The following is a 24,290-nucleotide window of genomic DNA, read 5'->3' on the forward strand; positions in this document are numbered from 1 at the left end:
GAGATGATATCTCATTGTAGTTTTGATTTGCATTTCTCTAATGATTAATGAAGTTGAGCGTTCTTTCATGTATTTGTTGGCAGTCTGTACATCTTCTTTGGAGAAATGTCTATTTAGGTCTTCTGCCCATTTTTGGATTGGGTTGTTTGTTTTTTTGTTATTGAGCTGCATGAGCTGCTTATAAATTTTGGAGATTAATCCTTTGTCAGTTGCTTCATTTGCAAATATTTTCTCCCATTCTGAGGGTTCTATTTCTTTAATGTAACTGTATGAGATGATGGATATTCGCTAAATCTAAGGTGGTCATCATTTCACGATGTACACCTTAAACTTATACAGTGCCGTATGTCAACTATATCTCAACAAAACTGGAAGGGAAAAAAAATTCCCCAACAAATAGAAATGCTGTGCACATATGGTATAAGCACTTTTAACAGTACCATTTAATAGCTCTCCAAAACACAAGTACCAGTTTATATCACCATTGGCAGTCTGTGAGTTCCCATTTACCCATACAATCTATCAATATTAAGTAACTGTCAGACCTTTTCATTTTCGTCAAGATATTGGTATATAACAGTATCATTTTGTTGAACTGTGTATTCACTAATTTGCATTTCTCTCATCATTAGTGACCATCCTTTCCTGTCACGGGACATCTGAGGTTTCCTCTTTTGTAAATTTCTTGTTCATCGTCTTTGCCTGTTTTTTTTACTGGGTTGTTAATCTTTTTCTGAATGATTTATAAAACATCCTTATATATTTCGATCACCATTTATATCAGTGTTGCAAATGTCTTCTCCAAATCTGTTAGCTGCGTGTTGAATTTTTTTTTAATTTTGTTGAAGTATAGTAGATTTACAGTGTTGTGTTAATTTCTGCTGTTCAGCAAGGTGACTCATTTATACACATATATATATATTCTTTTTCATATTCTTTTCCATTATGGTTTATCACAAGATATTAAATATAGTTCCCTATGTGCACACTGAGTTTTAAAATGTAAACTGCAAGGACTTCTGAACCGATTACTCCTGAAATAGGTGGTCCTATCCCAAAGTCAGAAGAGAATCATTTACATGGCTGTAAGATCTACACACATCAGCAAAGCCACAGTACAGGCATACATACAACTTTTACATTTGAGGAGCACGTCTCAGTTTTCAAGGCATCTTCTAATCACCTAATTTTGGCCTCACAAAAACATCTGAGCCTAACGGGGCCTCATTTTCTCATTGCTAAGATTCAGTGGTTGATCATCAACATCCTTTCAATGATCAAAGTCTGACCTTTGATCCCTCTCCTGCAGCTGGGAAGACCCAGGCTCAGAGGGCTGGAGAGATGTCTTCAGCCTCACCCTACGGATGGGTCTAGACTGAAGAATCTTATGTCAATTACATCTCAGTAAAGGTGGGGAGGGGTAGGTACTGGAGGCCCTAGAATCTTAGTCATCTGATCCCTTGGGCAGGGTCTCTCCGCATGTGGGTGGCATTGAGACCAGCACCAGGGACAGAGAGGCGGGAAGATGGGAATGTGAGACAGACATCACTTGACCATCTAAAACCCAGAGGAGATGACAGTGGCCCCTCTGACTCCCATAGGATGAAGCTCACACACACACACACCCACGTAAGAAAAGGGCCATGTGAACACAAGGATGGACTCTCTCCAACAACCTTTATTGAGCAGTGAGTATGGGGACCGGATTCTGCCCTGAGCACTCCGCGTGTGGAAATGTTAGCAACTGTCATGGCTAGAGGCAAGTTCCTGTTACAAAGATGAAAGGGCAGAACCCAACGCTCTTTTTAATTTTATTAGTACACGCAGATACACTGATTTACCCAGAACATGTACACCTGCAGCCAAATGGGAGGGGCTCTTATCTCCACATACGATGAAGCACCATCGTAACAACAGCCAGAACCGAGGAGCTGGAAAATACCCACGGCTGCCAGCGTGGAACTTTCCACCAGATCTGGGCTCCACCCAAGTAGACCTGCCAAGAGGTGCCTCTGGTTGTGAGCACAGCTGGCGTGACCTTGGCCCATCCCCGCTCACTCTACTCCCCACACTCCTGGGGGAGTCTGGTGAGGTCACATTTCTGGGGACGATGGCTTCAGGCTTGACCCTCAAGAGGGTTCACAAGCGGTACCTTCTCCATTTCCCCTGAAACCAAATAGACCTCAACTACTTATACAGAAGTCCTCTAGTTTAACTCCCGGGTTTTGGGTTCGTTTTTTAAACTATGATATAGAATCTTAAGCAGACAGATGCAGTCTAAACATACTACGTCATGTTACCTCCTGGTTTATCATGTAGAATTACTTGTTTCTATTACTAAAGAAACAGATTGTGAAACAGTTTCTTTCTCTGCCTTGATGGTGAGTCACATTCTTAGCCAGTTCAAAACACTGAGCCAGTGCCTGAAGCATAACAGATGTTCCTTAAGTATCCACAAAATGCATAAATCCACGGTTGACAGTACCCACCAGGTGCCAGCGACCTCTTCTGCCAATTGCAATTGCAATTGCAGAGCTTCAAGGAATGAGCAAAACTTAGGGTGGCAATAGGATTCATTTGGCAGCTGTAGAAAGAGATGAAAAACAATCTCTGAAGAGCTTCCTAACAGTGCTTCACATTGGATCACTACCCCTGGGAAGATGTGCTGAGATGCCTTCTTTTTACCTGTTGCTTTAGAGACTTGTTAACGAAACCTAAGTGTTACAGCGTATGTGTCTAAAAGTTTTTGCTTTATACACTTTTTAAAAGAATTAAGACCTCAAAGAAAAACTTCCTAAGAAACACTGAGCTTATTGTGGGGAATAAAAAGCCTGAGGCTTCCCCCACTAAGACCTGTATAAAGCCCCCTGAGCGATGGGTACACCTGGGCGCAGGTGGGTCTCGGAAAGTGCCAACTGTGGCTTCAGAAAACAGCACCCAAGTGGCAGGCTGTCCCCAAAGTGGCATCCAGGCTGCAGTCAGGACCCCCCCCTCCCAGGGCCCCACCCCTCTTCAGCACGGGTCCTCCTCTTGAACACCCAGGGCCACCTGGTGATGAAGGAATCAGAGATGGTGCCTCCTGGTCGTGTGGAATCAGCATCAGGGCCCTGGACCCCCAGCCCCGCCGGGCTCCCTTGTGCTCCTGGGAGAGTCTTTCCTGACGATCCCTCCAAGGGAGGTCTGTGAAGAGAGACAACTGCACGGCCGGGAGGATGCCAGAGTTAGACTGAAGTCCCAGGAGGGCCAGCCCAGGGCCTTCCCAGGGCCTCAGAAACACCTGCCAAGGGTCTGCAGAGAAGACAAAACAGGACGGCCCGGAGAGACTCCAGTTCTCTACAGCAACAGCATGGCTTCAGGCACCCAGGGCAGAGCGACCCTGTGGCCCAACGCTGGGCTCAGCAAGGCCAGCAGCCCGGTGTCACCGGCCTACCCTGACCCCGTGTCTGCAGCTCAGTTGTAGGAAAGGTAGTCAATGAGCCGGGGAGGGATGTTCAACCTGGCAATTTTCTCCAGCCCCCTGACGCCAGCTGCCCTCCTCAGGCTCACCCTGCAGAGCTGGGACAGGCTCAGAGGTGTCTCTGCAAAAAGGGGACAAGACGCACGTGAGGTTAGCTTAACTTAAGGAAGAAGCACAGCATCCTTCAACTTAACAAGTACCAACATGGAACTGAAAACACCTCCCTTTTCCTGAAAAGAGGCTGAACCCTGAGTACCTTCTCTGGAAGGCGACCAGGAAGGACAAATAGGGACCAAGGATGGAAGATCAGGAAATGGAATTCAGGTCATGGCCACTGGGATTTCACTTTGTGAGCTTTTGGCTTTTGGGGTTTTGTGATTTTTTTTTTTCCCCATAACGTTATAACTCAGCACACAGATTTGCCAGCAAAGCACTAATCTACAGTTAGTAGGCTTGTTTGTCAAACTTCCAGACAAATGAGGGCTGGGGGAGGGTTCGGGCGGGCAGTGCTGGCTCTGCTCTGCTCCTGATGGCTGCAGGCCACAGGGACCCACGGAGAACTGACCCACAGGGGCAGACAGTCCACAAATGCACATCCTGGTGGCAGAGGGTCAGGGCCACAGGCCTGAAGATGAAGCCTGGAGCTATAGCTCACGAGGGACGGACACCAGGGCCAAAGAAGGAAAGTGCCTGGAGGTCCCTGGCAGCTGGGCCACAGGAATGTGTACAGAGCAGAGCCTGGCCTCGAAGGCTGCCTTTAGGACCATCTGTGTTTGATCAAAGTATAAATCAACCAAAGAAAGTATTCTCAACTTATGAAACATTATGAAAGACAAAGCTCCCTGAAAGAAAAATAAACAGAATTACTAGTGACATTCATTTTCCCACTTACTTCCTCCCCCAAATTATTTGAATGCAGGAAAAGAAACACCTTCTAGGAAATGTTTCCCCAGTAGACGTGGATGGTATTTGTCTCTAAACTCACGATGGATTTTGGTTGGGTACGGTTGGCAAAATGTGGAATAAATGGGCTCTTTTTCAATTGATAAGTGTTTGAAAGCCTCTTGTGACTGTAATTCTATGTAAACTCATTTAAAAATGTGTCCCAGAGAGGAGGTCTTGTCTTAGCCAGATGGTTTGTCCTTTGTTTGCTGAAGAGTGAGGGCTGCATCTATATCATCGGCCTCATAGGGACCCAGTCTGAGTCAAGAAACGACTGACTCAGAGATGAACTGATAGGTGATCAGAACAAAGCCCTCCTGCACGAGGTTCCCCTGCAGACCTTAGTGCAGGCATCACACAAACGACACACACTCACTCTCATAGTGCTCCAGGCACTTGGCGGGGGCACTGCTGCTCCATGTGTAGTCGGATGGCTTCCGCCCCCGGTTGTCCCGGGCATAGATGTTGCCTCCAAACTGGATGAGCATCTCGATGAGGTCCACGTTCTTCACCTTGGCTGCATGGTGCAGCGCCGTCTCGTGGAGCTTTGCCGCGTTCACGTTGGCCCCTGCAGGTCCGGAGCAGGAACAAACGTCACCAAGGAGCACAGGACACAAAAGTGGCAACCCCTCCCCAGGAACAAAATCAAGACTCTGCTGCAGCCTTTTCAAAACCTTCTTCAAAATCCAGAAGCACTGATTCCTTTTATTTTTCCTTAGGAAAAGAGAGCTAAAAAAGAAGTATAACTGGAAACAACCAAAAAGAAGAAAAACAAGACAGAAACCTTCCCTGTGGGTTCAGAGGCTGCTTTAACGCCCTATGCTGTCTGTCCCCAGGTCCTGAGGCTCTGGAAGCTCAGGTGAGTTGCTCAAGCTCTCCTGCTGTCCTCCATGTGTACACACACACACACCATGGACACACACTGACACATACCAGACACACACGCACAGGCACACACATGTGCACACAGGTACACAGTTGCACACACCTCAGATACAGACATGCACTCAGGCACACACATCACGTGCACGCACACACCACGTACACAGGACAGTGGCTCTAAAAATGTGTGTTGTATTTCTTAAATATAAGAAATCTTTTACAAAAGGGAAGCTCAAAGGGAAAGTAGGGAATGTTCCCCCCAAATTCCCTGAAGTTCAGATAGAGAGGAAGTATAGTAACTGTGAATTCAGCTCTGCCATCCACCTCGCTCTCGGGATGACAGCAGACATTCAGAAAGATGCAAACAAGTAATAGCTAAACACAGCATTTTTAGACGCTTTTTAAAAATAAGAGATTTTGATAAAAATATGATTTGTGTAAACACCATTCTTAGGGCACGGCCGTCACCATTCTATACAGTGGGATCCCCTGGAGCCTCAGAATTTTCTTTTAAGAAAATATCAACTTCCTTGAGGTCTGCTCCCAAGTGGATAAGGAGGTTACAAGAGAAAGGGGATGGGAGAAAAGTATTTTCAAGAAGCCAGCAAAGAGCCCAGGATCAGTGAAGATATTCCCTCCAATAACAGATTCAAATCACAATCATAAAATATTATCAAGGTGAGGCTTAAAAAAAATCAGATCACCAGTATGTCACTGTGTAATAAGAAATTTTGAGGGTCAGAACAAGAGGAAATGAGGGGGTATAAGGCTATTAGATTTTCTAGTCCCACAGCTCAAAAATACTTGAAAACTTCTGCTCTCTGACTTAAAATCATTTTAATCCCCTAGCAGAATATAAGAACTGTGTTCCTAAAGCGGCCTGTGTGATGCTAAGAAAATAGCAAGCATGCAAGCACATAACACACGTGAAGAAAAGCTCCCATACTTCCCAGAGTCAAAACTCAGACGGCAGTTCAGGAAAAAAAATCCGTCAGTTAGGAAGCAGGATAAATTACCTAATTATTTAACTTGGCAGATATGTATTACAAAAATAATAGTAAAAATCAACCCATGAAATAAAAGAAGCATTTTCCCCACAATCTAACCAATCTACCACATCAGGGGGTTCTTCCAATATTGCTGATACGAATAAGTATTGTTATAGTGTTGCAGTCATAGTGCAAATATGAATTTGAACATTAAACTTGTAATGAAAAATAAGTTGCAAAGTCTGCAGAATCTAAAGTCCCTGTGGCTTCCTCTCAGGTCATTAATTCTCTCAATATTCTTGCCAATCGGGGAGGAAAGAGGCTGTCTCTATTTTAGGGATGGAGAAGGGTGGGTGGGGAAGCAGAGTCACTCTCAAGGTCAAGGAGAACCAGCACTGAACAGCTCTTCCCTCCCGCCCACTGTGGGTTCTCGGTACACAAGGCTTGGCGGGGTGACTGTTCCAAGGGACAAACGGGATCTGTTTAAAATGTGCCTTGGTATCACTGGATTGGGCGCAGAGAGAGGGCTGGTGATTAAGAAGGGCAGCTGGCATCTCCGCAGAAGCTGGAAACAACGGACCAGAGCTTCCTGGAGCAACACGGGTGGGTCTCGAAAATTCAGGAATGGGTGAGCAAACAGGAAGGAGAGTCAAATCTATAACAACACCATTTACCGCGATGAAAAATTCATGTCTCAACCAATAACACACAGATACTCATTAGAACAGTTGGATGGGGAGGGGGGCAGAGGAAAGAAGGGACAGAGAAGCCAGGGAGAAAGTGGCTTTATGGGACTAACGATGACATTGCCTGGAACTGAGGACAAAAGCCAGAGCCAGCAAAACACGTGACGCCACCTAGGCCTTAAAAATTCTCAATTCACGTGTCAGAGAGAAGGGATCAGTGTTTGCTTGTGATCAAAAGCCTGATTTCAAAGCAAAACAGGATTAGAGTGGATTCAGTAAAACCTCAGGGAACAAGGATGGGCTGTCACACACCCACCAAGAACCCAGCACGACACTATGGAGAACAGTATGGAGGTTCCTCAAAAAACTAAAAATAGGGCTACCATATGACCCAGCAATCCCACTCCTGGGCATATAGCCAGACAAAACTCTAATTCAAAAAGATACATGCACCCCTATGTTCATTGTAGCCCTATTTACAATAGCCAAGACATGGAAGCAACCTAAATGTCCATTGACAGATGAATGGATAAAGAAGATGTGGCACATATATACAATTGAATACTACACAGCCATGAAAAAGAATGAAATAATGCCATTTGCAGCAACATAAATGGACCTAGAGATTGTCATATTGAGTGAAGTAAGTCAGACAGACAAATATATGATATCGCATATATGTAGAATCTAAAAAAAATGATACAAATGAACTTATTTACAAAAACAGAAATAGAGTCACAGATGTAGAAAACAAACTTACGATTACCAGGGGGAAAGGAAGTGGGGAGGGATAAATTGGAAGATTGGGACTGACACATACACAATACTATATATAAAATAGATAACTAATAAGGACCTACTGTATAGCACAGGGAACTCTACTCAATACTCTGTAATGGCCTATATGGGAAAAGAATCTAAAAAAGAATGGATATATGTATATGTATAACTGATTCACTTTGCTGTACACCTGAAACATAACATTGTAAATCAACTATACTCCAATAAAAAACATTTTGAATATACATATATATAAAAATAGAACCCAGCGCAATGCCCGGGATGGGGTGGCAAGCACAGGGTCTTGGGATTCGCTCAGTGAGACAACAGCAGAGACGTGAGGGACCAGCACTGCTGGGAAGGTGGACGCCCCTTCTGAACGCTCCCAGCACAGTTAAATATTTACTGCCGGGGACCAGATTAAAAGTTACCTCACCAGAAATAACTGGACTTTCACCCCCTTGGCCGCAATCCTCTGCAAAAATAATCCACAGCTTGGCATCTTGACCTTGCTGCCAACAGAAAGCCTCTGAGTCCACCCCGGGGGGCACCACGTGGCCCCGACGGCTCTGCTCCTCCTGCGGGGCCAGGACCCTCTCCAAAATCGCGTGCAAAAGAACCTGCACGCATATTTTTCTAGAGATGTGGTCCATAGCTTTCATTAGCTGTTCCAGCAAAAAGTGACAAATCACTACTCTAAAAATAAAGCATATGCTGTCCTCTTCTCTCTACTTTTCTGTATATTTGAGATTTTCCATAGTTAAAAAGTAGTTTTCTTTAAGAAGAAAAAAAGAATGCATGTGATCTAGGAAGAGGTGTCAAGGAGACCATCTGAGATTACAACAGAATCAGGGATGAAATCTGGAGCTGGTGGTAGACACTGACACCTCAGGATCCTGCCCCAGGGGAAATCTCCTCAGCCCTCACTCCCAGGGGATGGAAACTCCCTTTGTAACCACCAGATCCCCTGCTTAAGGCCATCGTGGACATCATGGCTGCCTCCCACCCAGGAGCTGCACCCTGCGGTGTGGGGCAGGGGTCCCGGGGCAGAAGTCTTGGGGCAGGGCTGGGCCCTGATTGGGTGAATCCCTCTCCTCAACCCAGACGCCAGCCGCTCAGAATGTGGCACAATCCAGCCAAAGGGATGGGATAAGGTTTGGACACGAACTCATTTCAGGCCGATGGGACATGGAGGAGGTGTGAGGGGGGAGTTTCGCTCTTCTGAGGGGAGGAAGCCATCAGAAGCCTCAGGAGTCAAGAATCTGCATTTTAGCCAAACTCTGCTGCTGCAGCCATTTCTCCCCTACTAGGGATGCCAGGCGTGGGATAAAGGGAACGGTGAGGAAGGCAGAGATGTAAGATTCAGAGGAGGTGAGTTCTTGCTGACCTTGCTGAGCCCCCCGCGTCAGAGAGACCCTGAAATATGCTCTAGTTCTGATCCTTTCGGTTACTGAACCAGGAAACTCCATCACCCAGGGGTCGAGGGGAGCTGCTTTCCTACTTCTTACAAAGGAGTCATCACTTACACAGGGTCCTCAGGACACGGAAAGGACAGTGGGTTACACCACTCGCTTGATCTTCCCCCCTCCAACCATGAGAAAGGAACCAGAGAGAAAACAGATGAAGGTGTGCTGCACACGTGCACGCCAGGCGCCCCGCAGAGGGTGGCTGTGCTATGAAATTTTTATTTTAATAAGCTCAACAGGGCTTCCCTGGTGGCGCAGTGGTTGAGAGTCCGCCTGCCGATGCAGGGGACACGGGTTCATGCCCTGGTCCGGGAAGATCCCACATGCCGCGGAGCGGCTGGGCCCGTGAGCCACGGCCGCTGAGCCTGCGCGTCTGGAGCCTGTGCTCCGCAATGGGAGAGGCCACAACAGTGAGAGGCCCGCGTACCGAAAAAAAAAAAAAAAAAAAATCTCAACAGGAACAATAGGTAGATGCCGTTGGCAAAAACGGGATCCAACCATCCCATCATGAGCAACTCGGCTGGAAGACCCACTGTTTCTAATGTAGATATTTAATCTTTGCATAAAAAACAAAAACTACCCCAGTGACTAACCTTACACAAAATGAAGCGTGTTCACTGAAAAGACTTAAGAGTGGCATGTTAAAGTGAATAAGACTCAGTAGTAGAAAACTGTATATAACTGATGCTCAAAAGACCGTCATCCAGAAAGAATTCATCCTCTATTTCTGAACCATTTTGGTTTTTCCCTAGGTTGCCTCCAGAATGGACAAGATGGCTGAGCTAAAATGTTCCCTCAACAAAACATTTAAGTTGGGGGCTTCCCTGGTGGCACAGTGGTTAAGAATCCGCCTGACAGTGTAGGAGACACAGGTTGAAGCCCTGGTCCGGGAAGATCCCACATGCCGCAGACCAACTAAGCCCATGCGCCACAACTACTGAGCCTGTGCTCTAGAGCCCGCGAGCCACAACTACTGAAGCGCACACGCCTAGAGCCCATGCTCCGCAACAAGAGAAGCCACTGCAATGAGAAGCCTGCGCAACCACAATGAAGAGTAGACCCCGCTCGCCACAAGAAAGCCCAGGCGCAGCAACGAAGACCCAATGCAGCCAAAAGTAAGTAAATTAATTAAAGAAAAATAAGAATGCATTAGATGTGACCCTACTTTATAAAGAAAATCTTGAAAAAGAAATTTAAGTTGGGTTCATAATAACTCCTTGCCCATAGCCGCTTTGGCTACATTTTAAAACTTCTGTGGTCGACAGGTCCTGACTCTAGCTTCAGTTGGGCAGGTTGTTTGTTTGTTTTTAATAAATTAATTAAGTTAGTTTTGGCTGCGTTGAGTCTTGGTTGCTACGCGCGGGCTTTCTCTAGTTGTGGCAAGCGGGGGCTACTCTTTGTTGTGGTGCGCGGGCTTCTTATCGCACAGCCTGGGCTCTAGGTGCACGGGCTCAGTAGTTGTGGCTTGCAGGCTCTAGAGCGCAGGCTCAGTAGTTATGGTGAACAGGCTTAGTTGCTCCGTGGCATGTGGGATCTTCCCAGAACAGGGATCGCACCCGTGTCCCCTGCATTGGCAGGTGGATTCTTAACCACTGCGCCACGAGGGAAGTCTCTTGGTGGGTTCTTTTTATTTTGTTTTTGTTTTTCACCATGGGAACCTCTCTATCCTTAGGACACCTGACAGCCTCCTGGATCCTGACGCAACTGACCCGCTTCCCCTGGACCCCATCTCCTGATTCAGACCAGGCAGGCCTTGGGGACAATCCCCTGCGGCTGCCAAAAATAATCATTCGTGTTCGTTGAGCACCTACTGTGCAGCAAGTACTGTGGAAATGTTATCACGAATCCTCCCAACAGTCCTGCAAAATAAGTTTTATTTGTCCGGTTTTATAGATGCAGAAACTGAGGCCCAAGGACTCAGCTGACAAGTGGGAGAACCAGCTGCAACCCTGGGCTACCTGACTGCACCAGTCAGCTCTCTGCCAGCTCGCAGCACAGGTGAACACAACGCACCCGCAGTGAGCCGGGCAGGTATAAACATGACGCACCTGCGTTGAGCAGCATTTTGACGCAGTCCAGATGCTCCCGGGCGCAGGCCACGTGCAGAGGGGTCCCAAAGTGGCAGTCGTGCGCTTCCAGGTTGGCCCCAACGTCAATAAGAAGCCTCACACACTCAGAACTTCCTTGAAAGAAATGGAGATGGAGGAAAGGCATCGTATCACATATATTTGAAATAACAGGCTTGGCAGACACGCAGCTGCTGGAGCAGGTGAGCCCCGAGCTTGGCGGCAGCAGGAGGGAAGGGAGGTGGGCCTGCATCCTGACCAGGAGCAGTGGGTCTTGGACACGGCGCGGGTGTCCTTCCCCTGGGAGCTCAGTGGCCCCCCGAGCTCACCAGGCAGTGGGAGAAAGGAAGGGAGGGCACGGCTGGCGCCCGTGCTGGGAGAACACAAAGTTGGGCTCACCAGCTGTGGACGCAGAGAAGGCTCCTCACTGCTCTCCAGCCCTCGGGGGAAAAGGAAGGGGCTCCCCACCTCCAGCTGCCCCCCAAGCTGTGTCAGGAACGCCAAGCCGCCTGGATGAACTTCCCTAAACTTCCCCACTGCTCGGGTTCCCTGCCCCCTCCCAGCAGACGCCTTTCTGGCCTCTTTCCCGGCTCCTCTCCGGCATCTTTAACTCTGGTTTGGGGTCAGGCTTCATCCCATCCCAGACTCCATCCTCTCTCACCCCTTGATCATGCTTGGCTGTTGGCACCGACTCTCCACCTCCAGCCCTGAAACCCAGCCCCACCTCCACCACCGGGCGCTGGCCCTTCTCAGGGGGACATGCCCCCCACAACGAGGTCCTCCCCCCACTCCCCAGCCAGCCTCCTCCTCACCCTGAGTCGGTCTTGACGCTGTGCTCTCCTCTCCCTCACGTCAAATCCCATTGATTCTTCCCTCAAAGTTCGGCACATGAATCCATCCCACCTGGGCTCCAAGAGCTTTGCACTTGGGTCGCTGCGATGGCCCCCAGCTCACCTCTCCATTTCTAGGATATCGCCCCCCCTTTCATATTGAAGGGCAGCAGAATATGCCACCCCAAAATGTGCCACTTTGGCATAAGGACTGTTTGGAGCTGAAGACAAGTAAGAAGCAGCAGATACGAGAAAATCTCTCTTGTCTTCCCCCATTTGCCTAAAAGCAGGACATAAATGTATAAAGGTGTCCCCTCCCGTCTCTACTAGGAAGGACAGAAGTGAACCACCAGGGACAACTCTAGACCCTGATCAGCCCAGAGCCGGCACCAGAGGAGTCCACACCGCAAATCTTACTAACTGGCCTTTGTCTCCCAGGAGTTCCCCGCTGTATTTGCCTTCATATAACTTATCATCCCTAGAAGCTCATGGTCCTTTTCCTTGGTCTTGTGTCTGCTCGACGGAATTACTGCTCTTTGTTAAGATGCTACACAAACCCCAATTCTAACCACCCTTTGCCTGAGCTCTCCCGTGTGTATGTGCAATGCACACACTAACTTCCACTTGTTTTTCTCTTGTTAATTGGTCCCTTGTCAGTCTCATCGGCAGGGCCCCGGCCAATGAACCAAAGATAGGTGAAGGAAGAAAGATAAGCTTCCCTCCCCTATGCTGCACAGGGATGGCCACTCAACAAACCTTTCAAAGATGTGTTCTTATCATTCAGCATCTGCTCAGAAACCTTCAGAGCCGTCTGTAGCAATTCCCAGTGCCTGTGGGCGACCAAGGTGACCTAACTGTGGGATTCGGGGTGAGGGCAGCAAAGACTGGCCCTGTGTGCAGCCGTGGAAGAGCCCACACCCCGCACCCTAACAAATGCAGCGAAGACGAACGCCGCGCCGACCAAAGCACAAGACACAAGTGTGCAAACCTTGCTCAAAACAGTCGAACCCAAACTCCCTGGTCTGTCATCTGAAACACTGCCCACCAGCTGGCCTCACCCCAAATTTCCAGTTCTGCCTGTTGTAGCTCCTCTGCTGGGCACGTCTGACCCAGCGAGGCTGAAGCAGCCATATCCTCCCACCGTCTGAAATCCACCTATTCTCAGAGGGCAACCCTGAGCCTTGAGGACCAGCTCTCGGCTCCTCTGAGAGTTCCTGCCTGGGGGTGCGTCTGGGCCTCATCTCCCCACAAGATCAGGGGCCTGCAGGCCAGAACGACAGCAGCCACTAAGTGAGCGGCTGCCGAGGGCACCCATTTCCAGGGTTAGCATCTGAAAGGCACCGAATCAGCTAGAAATAGAACCCTGCCTTCAGCCCCCAGCCCTGGGTGAGGACTGTATCTCCAGGAGGAAAAGCGTCAGATTCCACGGCTGACGGACCAAGAGCCAGACCCAGCCTGGGAACCCCGCTTCACCAGCGGATGGCTTCCCCTCCTGGCTATCACCGCTACCCGACTCACCGCTCATGCAGGCCTCGTGCAGCGGGGATGCCGTGTACAGGGGCGGGTTGACCTTGGCCCCGTGGGAGAGCAGGAGCTTCACGCACTCGATGCTGCCCGAGGCACAGGCGTCACAGAGCGGGGTGCTGCCATCGATGTTGCGGGCATCCACCTTGAGGGGTGGAGGAAACGAGCATCAGAGGGCAAGGTGCAGGCCACTCGCCTTCTCATCCTGATGCACGTTCATCTTTGAAACACCACGTAGTTTTTCGAAGTTCTTAGGTTTTCTATTACGTGCTGAGGTGCCGTGCCAGGCAAGGGGGTTCAGAGATAGAAAGGAGGGCATGTCTACTGGCCGCCTGAGTACAGCGGGCGTGCAACTGGGGGCTTTTTTTTAGCTCAGCCTCACTCCGGCCACCACCCCAACACCTAATAAGCATAGGCAGGGTGTGAAAACGGGCTTTAACTCCAGCCTCAGCTAGGAGGTGTGCCTGAAACTGTTTAACATGCCTCCTCTAGTTGGAAAATCATGAGGCAGGAAAAGGCAACTCCCCAAACTGGCAGATTCTGCTTAGAATTTGTCCAAATTCAGCTGTTTACTTGGGTTCACGCTGAAGCCTGTTCCACTTCCTCTGGAACCGCCTTCATAGCCGAGTTCTGGGAAGAGTGAGCAGAACACAGCCTTCCCTTCTTCCTCACCCCGCACCGCTGTCCCAGGGCAGCTCCTACCAGCTCGCCCAACCGACTGGTAAATACCCAGCAATTCTACCAGCCGGATACCAGATACCATATGCTGGGGGCTCCACATGGGCTGTGGTGTGAGTACATAAACTAGGGGAAAGCAGCGAATCAGAATCTTGTTCTTGTTCCTTTTACCTGTCCTTCCAGAGCTAGTTTGCCAGCATCCCACTTAGTCATCCTGCTCTCTGAGCCCAAAAGGCTCCTGCCGCCAAGGCCCCGCCAGCCCGGTAGGCAGTCCGCCTCTGTCCACAGCCTGCCTGCCCACGTGCAGAGCAGAGCGTGCCATCGCTTTGCTAACCCGGCCTTCTCTTCCACCACCAGTGACCTCCCAACAGCCAGGTCCACGAGCACCCTCACCGGTCCTCTCAGGGTGTGGTTGCCATGGAGACCAGCCCTCCCTCCTCCTTCAGGCCCCACTACAGCCCACTCTGGTTTCCTCCTTCCTCTCCTTCTCAGCCTCCTGCAGTGGTTTCCTTTCTTCCCATGTGTTGCATAACACAGAACACTCTTCCCAAGCCTCTTTTTCTCTGGAGCTGGTCCCATCAGTCTGGGGACCACGCTGCAGGTGGCTTACCTGGGCCCCGGCGGCCAGCAGCAGCTGCACGCACTGCGCCTGGCCCTGCAGGCTGGCCGCGTGCAGGGGCGTGATGGAGTCCACCATGACCTGGTTGACGCAGGCCCCGCTCTCGATCAGCTGCTGCAGCTGCCGTGTCTCCCCGCGCTGGGCTGCCTCGTGCACGGGGGTGCGCTCCACCCAGAAACCTGGAAAGAAAAACATGCAGTGCTAAGAGCACGCCACTTCTTTCCAGGTCAGATGAACCCCAGGACCCTTTACGAAACCCAAGCCATTGTATACACAATGGTGTAATGGGTCCAGACACCCCTACTCAAAACCCTTGAGTGATTCCCACTGCCCAGGGGTGGAGTCCAAGTCTTTGGTGAGGCCTACAAGGTCCTTCATGATCTGCAGCTTGCTCACCTCCTTGACCCATCTGCCACCACTGCCCTACACAAGCCCACTCTCTCCAGCCACACAGCTGGCTCACTGTGGCCCCCTGCCCTTGCACACCTGCATCTCTGCATATATTCTCTCTGCCTGAGAAGCCCACCTTTGCCCCCACCCCGATCATCCATTCTGCATCTCCTGTTTAGATGTTATGTCATCCACGTGGACCCATTTGAAATAGCTCCTTCTCCGGAAGACACGTCTCCCACAACCCTGACATCTACATGCCTATAATGCAGCACTTATACTGTCCCCGCTCCTGGCCTGGGAGAGCCTTCAAAGTAGGGACTTGATTTAATTATTCAATTTTAGCAGAAATCTCAGGATTTCCTACATACAAAGTCATGTCATATGCATTTAGATAGAGGTAGCTTTGCTTCTTCCTTTCTAATCTGAATGCCTTTTCTTTTTCTTGCCTAACTGCCTTGGTTTGAACGTCTAGCCCCACGTTGACCAAAAGTGCCAAGAGGCACCTCCTGCCATGTTCCTGGTCCTGGAGCTTTGTCCTTCACCACGAACCATCATGTGAGCTGTGGGTTTTCATAAATGCCCTTTATCAGGTCAAGGAAGTTCTCTTCTATTTCTAGTTTGTTGGGTCTTTTTATCATGAAAGGGTGTTGCATTTTGTCAAGTACTTTATCTGCATCTATTGCAAAGATCAGGCTGGCTTTTTTCCCTTAATTCTGTCAAAATGCTGTATTACATTGATTGATTTTCAGATGTTAAACCAACCATGCATCCCTGGGATAAATTCCACTTGGTCATGGTGTATAATCTTTTTATACATTGCTCAGTTTGGTTGGGGCATATTTTGAGAATTTGGGGGTCTACATTCATAAGTGTCATTTTTCTTGTGATTGATGTATTTGTCTGGTTTTGGCATCAAAGTAATACTGGACTCAGAGAATGAGTTGGGAAGTACTCTCTCTTTTAATTTTTGGAAGAGTTGATGAAGAATTGGTATTAAATCTTTAAATATTTGGTCAAATTCATCTGTGAAGACATCTGGGCCTGAGCTTTCATTTATTTAAGTTTTTTTAATAATTCAGTCTCTTCATTTGTTATAAATCTATTCAGACTTTTTTTTTTTTGAGTCCACTTTGGTAGTTGGTAGTTTGTCTTTTTCAGGAATCTGTCCACTTAATGTACATTATCTAATTTGTTGGCATACAATTTGTTATGGACTGAACTGTGCCCCCTGTCACAAAATCCATGTGTTGAAGCCCTAACCCCTAATACCTCAGAATGTGACTGTATTTGGAGATGTAACTTAATTACAGAAGTAATTAAGTTAAAGTGAGGCCATTAGTGTGGGCCCTAATCCAATCTGACTGGTGCCCTTATAAGAAGAGGAGATTAGGACACACAGACACCAGGGATGAGTATGAACAGAGGAAAGACCATGTGAGGACATGCAAGAAGGCGCTGTCTGCAAGCATAGGAGAGAAGCCTCAGGAGAAATCAAGCCTGCTGGCACCTTGATCTTGGACGTCCAGCCTCCAGAACCTCAGAAATAAACGTGTTGTTTAAGCCTCCAGTCTGTGGTGTTCTGGTATGGCAGCCCAAGCAGACTAATGAACAATTGCTCATAGTATTCCCTTATAATCATTTTATGTCTGTATTGTCCATAATAACATCCCCTCTTTCATTGCTGATTTTGTAATTTGAATCTTTCCCCCCCCACACACCCTTGGTCAGTTTAACTAAAGACTTGTCAATTTTGTTGATCTTTTCAAAGAACCAACTTCTGTTTTGTTGATATTCTGCATTGTTTCTCTATTTCATTAATTTTCTCGCTAATCTTTATTATTTCTTTCCTTCTGCTTTCTTTAGGTTTAGTTTGCTTTTTTATTTCCAGTGTCTTAAGATGAAAGGTTATTAGGTTATTGATTTGAGCTCTTGCTTCTTTTTTTAATGTAAACGTTTACAGCTATAAATCTTCTCTAAGTATGGCATGAGTTGCAGCTTATAAGCTGGGTATGTTATCTCTTCATTTTCATTCATCTCAAACTATAATTATTTATTTTTGCATTCCAACCTCGTAAAATACATATTCAACAACGTGTTGATTAAGAAATAAACAAAGGCAGGACTCCTCTCCCCAAAAGGAGTAAAATTCTCTAACAGTCCCCCTTTCTTCCACAATGCCTTACCTCTCCCCCTCCCCTGCCCTCAGCTCTAGAGAACCAGGTGCACGAGATGCAGCACCCTGACCTCCCATGTTTTAGCCAAGGGTTCTCAAACTGGAGCTTCCATCAGCATCGCCTGGAGGGCTTGTGAAATCGAAGGCTGCTGAGCCCCACCCCCAGAGCTGAGTGGGTCTTGGTGGGGCCTGGGAATCTAAGTTTCTAAAAAGTGCCCAGACGATGCTGACGCAGCTGGTCTGGGGACCACACTTGAGAACCGACACCACTTCTCTCTCTGAACAAAGCCGCCTTCTCTCCCCACCTCTAGCCTCTCTATCTCACCTTCCACCCCTCCCTGTTCATCCTAGATAACGCCTACTTGTTCCTTTCCTGACTGAAGTGCAGTGGTCAGGTTTGCAGGAGGCCTTGCCCAGCCTCAGCCCCATCCGTGCTGGGTGAGCCCCTCGTCTGTGCCTCCACCAGGGCTTACTGTGCTGCGGTCCCCACCTGGTTGCCTGCCGTGCAGCAGAAGTAGACTAGTAGTATCGTGCATCCATCCCACCCAGACAAGCGGTCTAAGTTAACCACAGGATTCCCATTTCCCGTAGGACGTCTGACCCAACTCCAGTGAACGACACATGAGGGAGAGGCTGCTGAGAGCGTTCACAGTTTCGACACACCCCTCGCCCCCGATGTTGCCTAGACGCGAGCTGGGAAGTGCCGTGGCCGTCGGACCACCGGCCTAAGGTCGGCTCTGAGGATGGGAAGCACCAGGTGAGTCACTGGTCACGTGGGGCCTGCAGCCCTGACAGCCAGGCTTCCTGTGGTGTGAGGGTGATGTTTCTTTATGGTTTAAGCCAGGTGCAGACAAACGCATGCAAACTCAGAGTGTAAACTCCCCAGATGCAGAAACTACAGGATGTTTTCTCAACACCAGTCAGAGCACCTGGGGTACAGGGCAGTCTTCTAGACACTCTTTTAAAATGTCATAAATGACAACAGTGCTGGATTATGCTGACACATCCTTACTGTCAAGCCCCAACTTCGGCAGACGACCGCATTACACACCTCTTCATAATAAGCAGTTTCCTTTTATTATAACTACATTTTATTATCACATCTCCCTAGAAAACCTTCTGATCAACCACATGGTTCCCAAGTCTTATCAGAAGCACTTTCACGCACCGTATCTGGGGTGAATGTATTTCCTTGGCAGATGGATAACCTCCTGGGTTATGTGTTGATGACTGTCCCCTCTTGGAGATCCCCTCATTGCCGCCGACCTACAGCCCTACCCCACCCCCGCAGTGGAGCCGCAGAGCCAAACCGCTCAGGGCTAAAACTCAGCGCGGCCATTTATTAGCTTGTGCGAGAAATAGCTTCCCTGACTGTCAGTTTTGTCACCTGTAAATTGGGATAATAATATAGTTCATTCATCGGTGGGTTATGAAAATTAAATGAATGAAAGTAAAAGCACTTAGCATTGGGCCCAGCACAGAGTAAGTGCTCCATAAATGGAGTCTATTTGTGGTATTTTAACCCCCTCATTGTACCTAACTGTGCGACCCCACAGGGGTCATGGGGGGCCAGGGGAGTGAAGGGAGGACTGGAACGCAGAGGAAGATCTGATCCCCACAAACATAAAAGCCAAGCTTGGGGAACTTCTTACTTACTGTCCCAGGAGTAAGTAAGTAAGCCAAGCTTGAGGACCCCAGTATGTCTCCCAGTCGTGATGAATGGCCGCCTGCATGCCTGTCTTGCGGGGTGGGTAGTGGAAAGCAGCTGTGGATCACTCTCAAGTCAGTCTGGAGGGAGCAGAATCCCAAGGGCAGACTGAGTAAAAAGAGGAGAGCAGGGCGAGTCCTGGGTCCTGCAGGAAGGTGGAAAGTGCAGCTCAGGAAGGCGGTGCAGGGAAGGCCTGAGCATCCCTCAGCAGCCCGTGCAGGTAGATGCAGCCTCTCCCACCGCGTTGCACAGAGACGGATGGACATGGCAATCAGCAGGTCACGGTCATGGGCTGGGGAGTGTGGGGAAACAATTCAAAACAACAGGACAGGACGACTGCGATAGTGGTGGAACAGGTCACGCTACGGGAACTTAGAAGCAAGACAGCCCATCAGGAAAGCATCACCGAAGAGGCGGGGCTGCAGTGAGCCTGCTGGGCATCACTGGCTTGGCTCTATTCCCAGCACCTGGCACAGTGTGAGGCCCAAAACAGATGCTCACGACACTAGCTTGTTGAGTGCATAAGGGACGAATGAATAGAAGGAATTACTAATGTGAATGATAAAGTGTGGACATAAAATTTTTTAAAGAAAATCTAATTCTATCTCCTTATGACCAGTCTATAGAGGAAGTGCAACTTACTGGGAACCATATTTTCTAGTGAATAAACATCAGCTGCAGTTGTCTTAGCAGCAACTGAGGGCAGAGATCAGAAGCAGCAGGTGTGATAACACAGGAGAGCACTGTGTGCATCAAAGAGCACAGTCAACAGTGAAAAGGCACCTATAGGATAGGGAGGAATATTTGTAAACCATGTATATCAGAATATATAAAGAATGCCTACAACTCAATAACATAAATAACCCAATTAAAAAATTAACAAAGGACTTAAATAGGTATTTCCCTAAAAAAGATATACAAATGGTCAACAGGCACAAGAAAAGGTATTCAACATCACCAGTTATCAGAGAAATGCAAATTAAAACCACAGTGAGATACCACCTCACACCAATTAGGATGGCTACTATCAAAAAACAAAAAATAAATGTTGCCAAAGATGTGGAGAAATTGGAACGCTTGTGCATTGTTGATGGAAATGTAAAGTGGTGCAAGGACTCTGGACAAGAGTATTCTGGTTCCTCAAAAATTCAAACAGAACTACCATACGATCCAGCAGTTTTTATCCTAAGAAAATGCAAACACTAACTCGATAAGATATGTGCACCCCTATTCACTGCTGTATTATTTACAATAGGCATGACATGGAAACAACCTAAGTGTCCATGGAGGGATGAAAGGATAAAGAAGATGTGATATATACACACAATGGAATATTTATTACTCAGCCTTAAAAACGAAAGAGATTCTGTCACAGGCTACAACGTACATGAACCTTGAGGACATGATGCTCAGTAAAATAAGCAAGTCACAAAAGACAAATACCGTACAATTCCACTTATATGAGGTTCCTAGAATCAAAGTCGTAGACAGAAAACGGAATAGTGGCTGCCGGGGGTGGGGAAGGGGAGAAATGGGAAGGTGAATAGGTGCAGAGTTTCCTGTGTTATAAGATGAAAAAATTCTGGAGCTCTGTTGTACCAAAATGTACATGTAGTTAATACTGCTGAACTGCACACTTAAAATTTACCATCTTGACCATTTCTTTGTTTTTGGCCACAATGAAAACTTTAAAAATTATGTTCTTTAAAGGTCACGTTTTTAATTAATTTATTTATTTATTTTTATTTTTGGCTGCGTTGGGTCTTCGATGCTACACGTGGGTTTTCTCTAGTTGTGGCGAGTGGGGGCTACTCTTCGTTGCGGTGCGCGGGCTTCTCATTGCAGTGGCTTCTCGTGTTGCAGAGCACAGGCTCTAGGCGCGTGGGCTCCTGTAGTTGTGGCACGCGGGCTCTGTAGTTGTGGCTCACAGGCTCTAGAGCACAGGCTCAGTAGTTGTGGCGCACGGGCTTAGTTGCTCCGCGGCATGTGGGATCTTCCTGGACCAGGGCTCAAACCCATGTCCCCTGCATTGGCAGGTGGATTCTTAACCACTGCACCACCAGGGAAGTCTGGAGCATGCGCTTTAGGCACGCGGGCTTCAGTAGCTGTGGCTCACAGGCTCTAGAGCACAGGCTCAGTAGTTGTGGCACACGGGCTTAGTTGCTCCACAGCATGTGGGATCTTCCCAGACCAGGGCTCGAACCCGTGTCCCCTGCATTGGCAGGCAGATTCTTAACCACTGCGCCACCAGGGAAGCCCTAAAAATTATTGTTAAGAAGTAACAAAGATGGAGGAGGCCCTGGAGATGGGGGAGGCTGTCACCGACAGCCGGTACCAACCACAGGATGTCATTGGGGGGACACCTTTACAGTGGGAGGTGGGGGTCAGGGGGAGGTGGTAGCCTCAATGGCCTCTGGACACCCCGAGAAGCACAGGGGGAGGGGAGAGCCACCCCAGAGATAAAGAACACGGGGTGCCTGGTGGCCCACGGGGCTGCAGCTGCATGAAGGAGCGCTGGTCCTCAGTGGGAAGCTCAGAGGCATCCACCCCCGACGCCCTCCCACGACCCCCCACCAGAGAGAAGACGGGGGACGGCTGACATGTACTTATCAACTTTAAAGCAAAAAGACAACTGCTAGCAGGGAACAGAGGCAGGAAAACGCTGTACGTTAGCCAACCCACTGACCTCAGGCTTTGTTTCTGGCCCTGTGCCTGGACCCCACTTGTGACCAGATGCCCCCAACCCTGTACCATCCCCCTGGGAGAGGGGCCACCCTGGAAACCTGAGACCCTCCCTCTGGCAAGTTCCCTCGGGGATGAGCCTTCCCCTAAATCCCAGCCCTGCCACATAAGTGGTCCCCTAGCACCCCCTTCCCGTCACCCTCCCTCCCTTCATCCTGTCAACAGCCCCCTCTGGTGCTCCCCTGCCCCAGCACCCCCTCCCCTCGCCTCCTCCCTAATGCAGCTAGGTCATCAGCGGGTCATGGGGGGCCTGCTCAGGACCCTTAGATTGCTCCTGATTCCAGAAAAACATCCACACTCCTTTGCAAGCCAGGCAAACTGACCCTCCAGGATGGAGTCCCAGCCCCATTTTCCAGTCTCCCCCCACACCCTCCCATCACCACCCTCACACACACACACCCTTGTCTCCAATTACACTGAGCTTCATGTAGCTGACATAGGGTCGGGTGGTCCAGGGCCTGTGCCTTTGGGGGTGCTGTGCCCCACTCAGCCCCCCACTCTCCATCCTCCCCACCGAGACTGAGTCTTAGCGCCTTCAGGAAGCCTTCCAGCCTGCAGCCTGCCCACCCATGCCCTCCTGTAAGCCACCTCTGTACACACAGCTGCACCTGATTTCACGCCTCTTCTGTCCTTCCATGAGCATCTTTAGGACAGGACCGCAGCCGCCGACCTCCTGTTCCAGCACAGCGCCTGACACACAGGTATCAAATAAATAGACTCTCCAGAAGCCTGTTCTACTTGCTGGAAAACTTCTACTGCAGTTGGGTCTGCCCCCGCCAGAGTACACCCCACTACCGGCCCCTTACAGGCCTGCCCAGCCCTGACACTGACCTGGGCCACACCTTGGCCTTGCCCACTCCGGCCATGCCAGGGGCCAGGGCATCAATTAAACAGGAGTTTGTTGTAGCAGAGCCCAGGCTGCAGTCCCCAGAAGACAGAGCACCAGGGCGCTGGTGCTGCAGGGCAGACAGCAGCGCCCAGGCCCCTCCTGCCTCCTGCCCATGCTTCGGTTCAAGGTCACGGAGATACCTGTGTCACTCCTTCTGCTGAGTGGCTGCTGGCAAGCCAAGCTCACGAAGGACTAAGTGAAAACCGTCATCTGCAAAACTAGAGTCTCACCGACACCACCTACAGGATCTTCTACCGGACAAGTGCAAGGTCACCCCGAGAAGGAATGACAGACGCTTGAGAACATTTCTGCCACTTTTCTGCACCCCTGCCTGACCTGACTGATCCAGGCTGAGCACCAGATGTGCACCTGCTGACTCCCAACCCGACACCCCTGTGTACCTTGGCCGGGCCCTGACACTCTCACATCTGAGGGCTGGCCCTGCCCGGCCCAGGCCCAGCCTTCGGGAATCAAGAAACCCCAGCTGAACACTTCAAGTGGTTCAGCGTCAGCCTTCCCTTGGGAGCGGGATACATGGTGAGGAGCCTCAGGAACCACCCAGCTCATGAGTCCAACGTCTGTCTGTCCTTTAGCCCTGTGACCTGGGGCACATCACTTATCCTCTCAAAGCCTCAGTTTTCAATTACACATCAATTTTTTTTAAGCCTCAGCTTTCTCTCATATAAAATGGCGATGTTTTTGCCTAGTCCCCTGGGGTGGCGGTAATGACAGTGAAATCCTGCTGGGCATGACTGGCACGGTGCCAGGCAAGTGTACGACGACAGCACACACTATGACCATGATGGGATTGTTAGCATCATTCTATTTCTGCTGGTCCTGTTTGGGTCCCAGCCTCCAGTTCTACTGCCTGTCATGTTCCAAAGCCCCACCTGGGACTCCGGCTCCAGCATCTGGATCCCGCATGAGTCCCCTGCATGGAGTCCCAGCCCCTTGGCCCTGGCACCCGCCTTCACTACGCGTGTCCAGCAGTGGGTGTTCCAGACCAGCTCCCCTGGCCGACTGTTCAATATTCAGCAATTCCGCCAGGCGGAAACTGGGAGCTGAAATCAGCGTGGGGTGAGTATTTACACCAGGGAAAGCAGAAAATCAGATCAGGTTTCCTTTTTTTTTTTTTTTTCCCCTTTTTTCTCCAGAGAGCCAATTTACCAGCATCCTGCTTAGTCATCCAGAGCCCAGAATCCTGCTCTTTGAGCCCAAACCGCAGCTCTCAGCCAAGGCCCCACCGGCCCTCCTGGAGAGCCTGGCCTTGCGACGTGCAGGGCCTGCCGGGCTCCCATTCCACATGCAGAGCGGAGCACTCATCGGCCCTACTCTGTCCAGAGTCTAGAACCCGACCCCTGTGCAGACCCTGACCCTGACCGCTCCTCCCCCAGCCAGGGGCCCCTCCACACAGCAGCCCCGCTCAAACAAAGAGTGTTTTCCAGACGCCACGGAGAACACCTACA

At 49.4% G+C, this 24,290-nt stretch overlaps 1 protein-coding gene and 1 long non-coding RNA gene across 5 annotated transcripts in view; one reads left to right on the forward strand and one right to left on the reverse strand.

Annotated features, from left to right (window-relative positions):
- LOC112407557 (uncharacterized) overlaps positions 1-10,080 on the forward strand; it is a 26,854-nt gene extending 16,774 nt beyond the window's left edge. The window contains exons 3-4 of the long non-coding RNA XR_003004793.1: positions 5,119-5,258; positions 9,955-10,080. This is a non-coding gene — a long non-coding RNA (uncharacterized LOC112407557). The remainder of the gene's footprint in view (positions 1-5,118; positions 5,259-9,954) is intronic.
- The window catches only part of ASB13 (ankyrin repeat and SOCS box containing 13), a 27,062-nt gene continuing 4,430 nt past the window's right edge, over positions 1,659-24,290 (reverse strand). For 2 of the 4 annotated variants that reach the window (XM_024756890.1, XM_024756892.1), the window contains exons 2-7: positions 14,911-15,098; positions 13,617-13,767; positions 11,251-11,385; positions 4,776-4,967; positions 3,547-3,578; positions 1,659-3,196 (exon numbers count right to left, since the gene is read on the reverse strand). In XM_024756890.1, the coding sequence (XP_024612658.1) occupies positions 2,924-3,196; positions 3,547-3,578; positions 4,776-4,967; positions 11,251-11,385; positions 13,617-13,767; positions 14,911-15,098 (971 nt within the window). In that variant the 3' untranslated portion in view covers positions 1,659-2,923. Of the gene's footprint in view, positions 3,579-4,775; positions 4,968-11,250; positions 11,386-13,616; positions 13,768-14,910; positions 15,099-24,290 lie in introns of all 4 variants that reach the window. The other 2 variants (XM_024756891.1, XM_024756893.1) reach the window with 2 other exon arrangements.

This window comes from Neophocaena asiaeorientalis, unplaced genomic scaffold (assembly GCF_003031525.2).
Source record: "Neophocaena asiaeorientalis asiaeorientalis breed wild unplaced genomic scaffold, Neophocaena_asiaeorientalis_V1.1 scaffold278, whole genome shotgun sequence".
Lineage (NCBI taxonomy): Eukaryota > Metazoa > Chordata > Mammalia > Artiodactyla > Phocoenidae > Neophocaena > Neophocaena asiaeorientalis.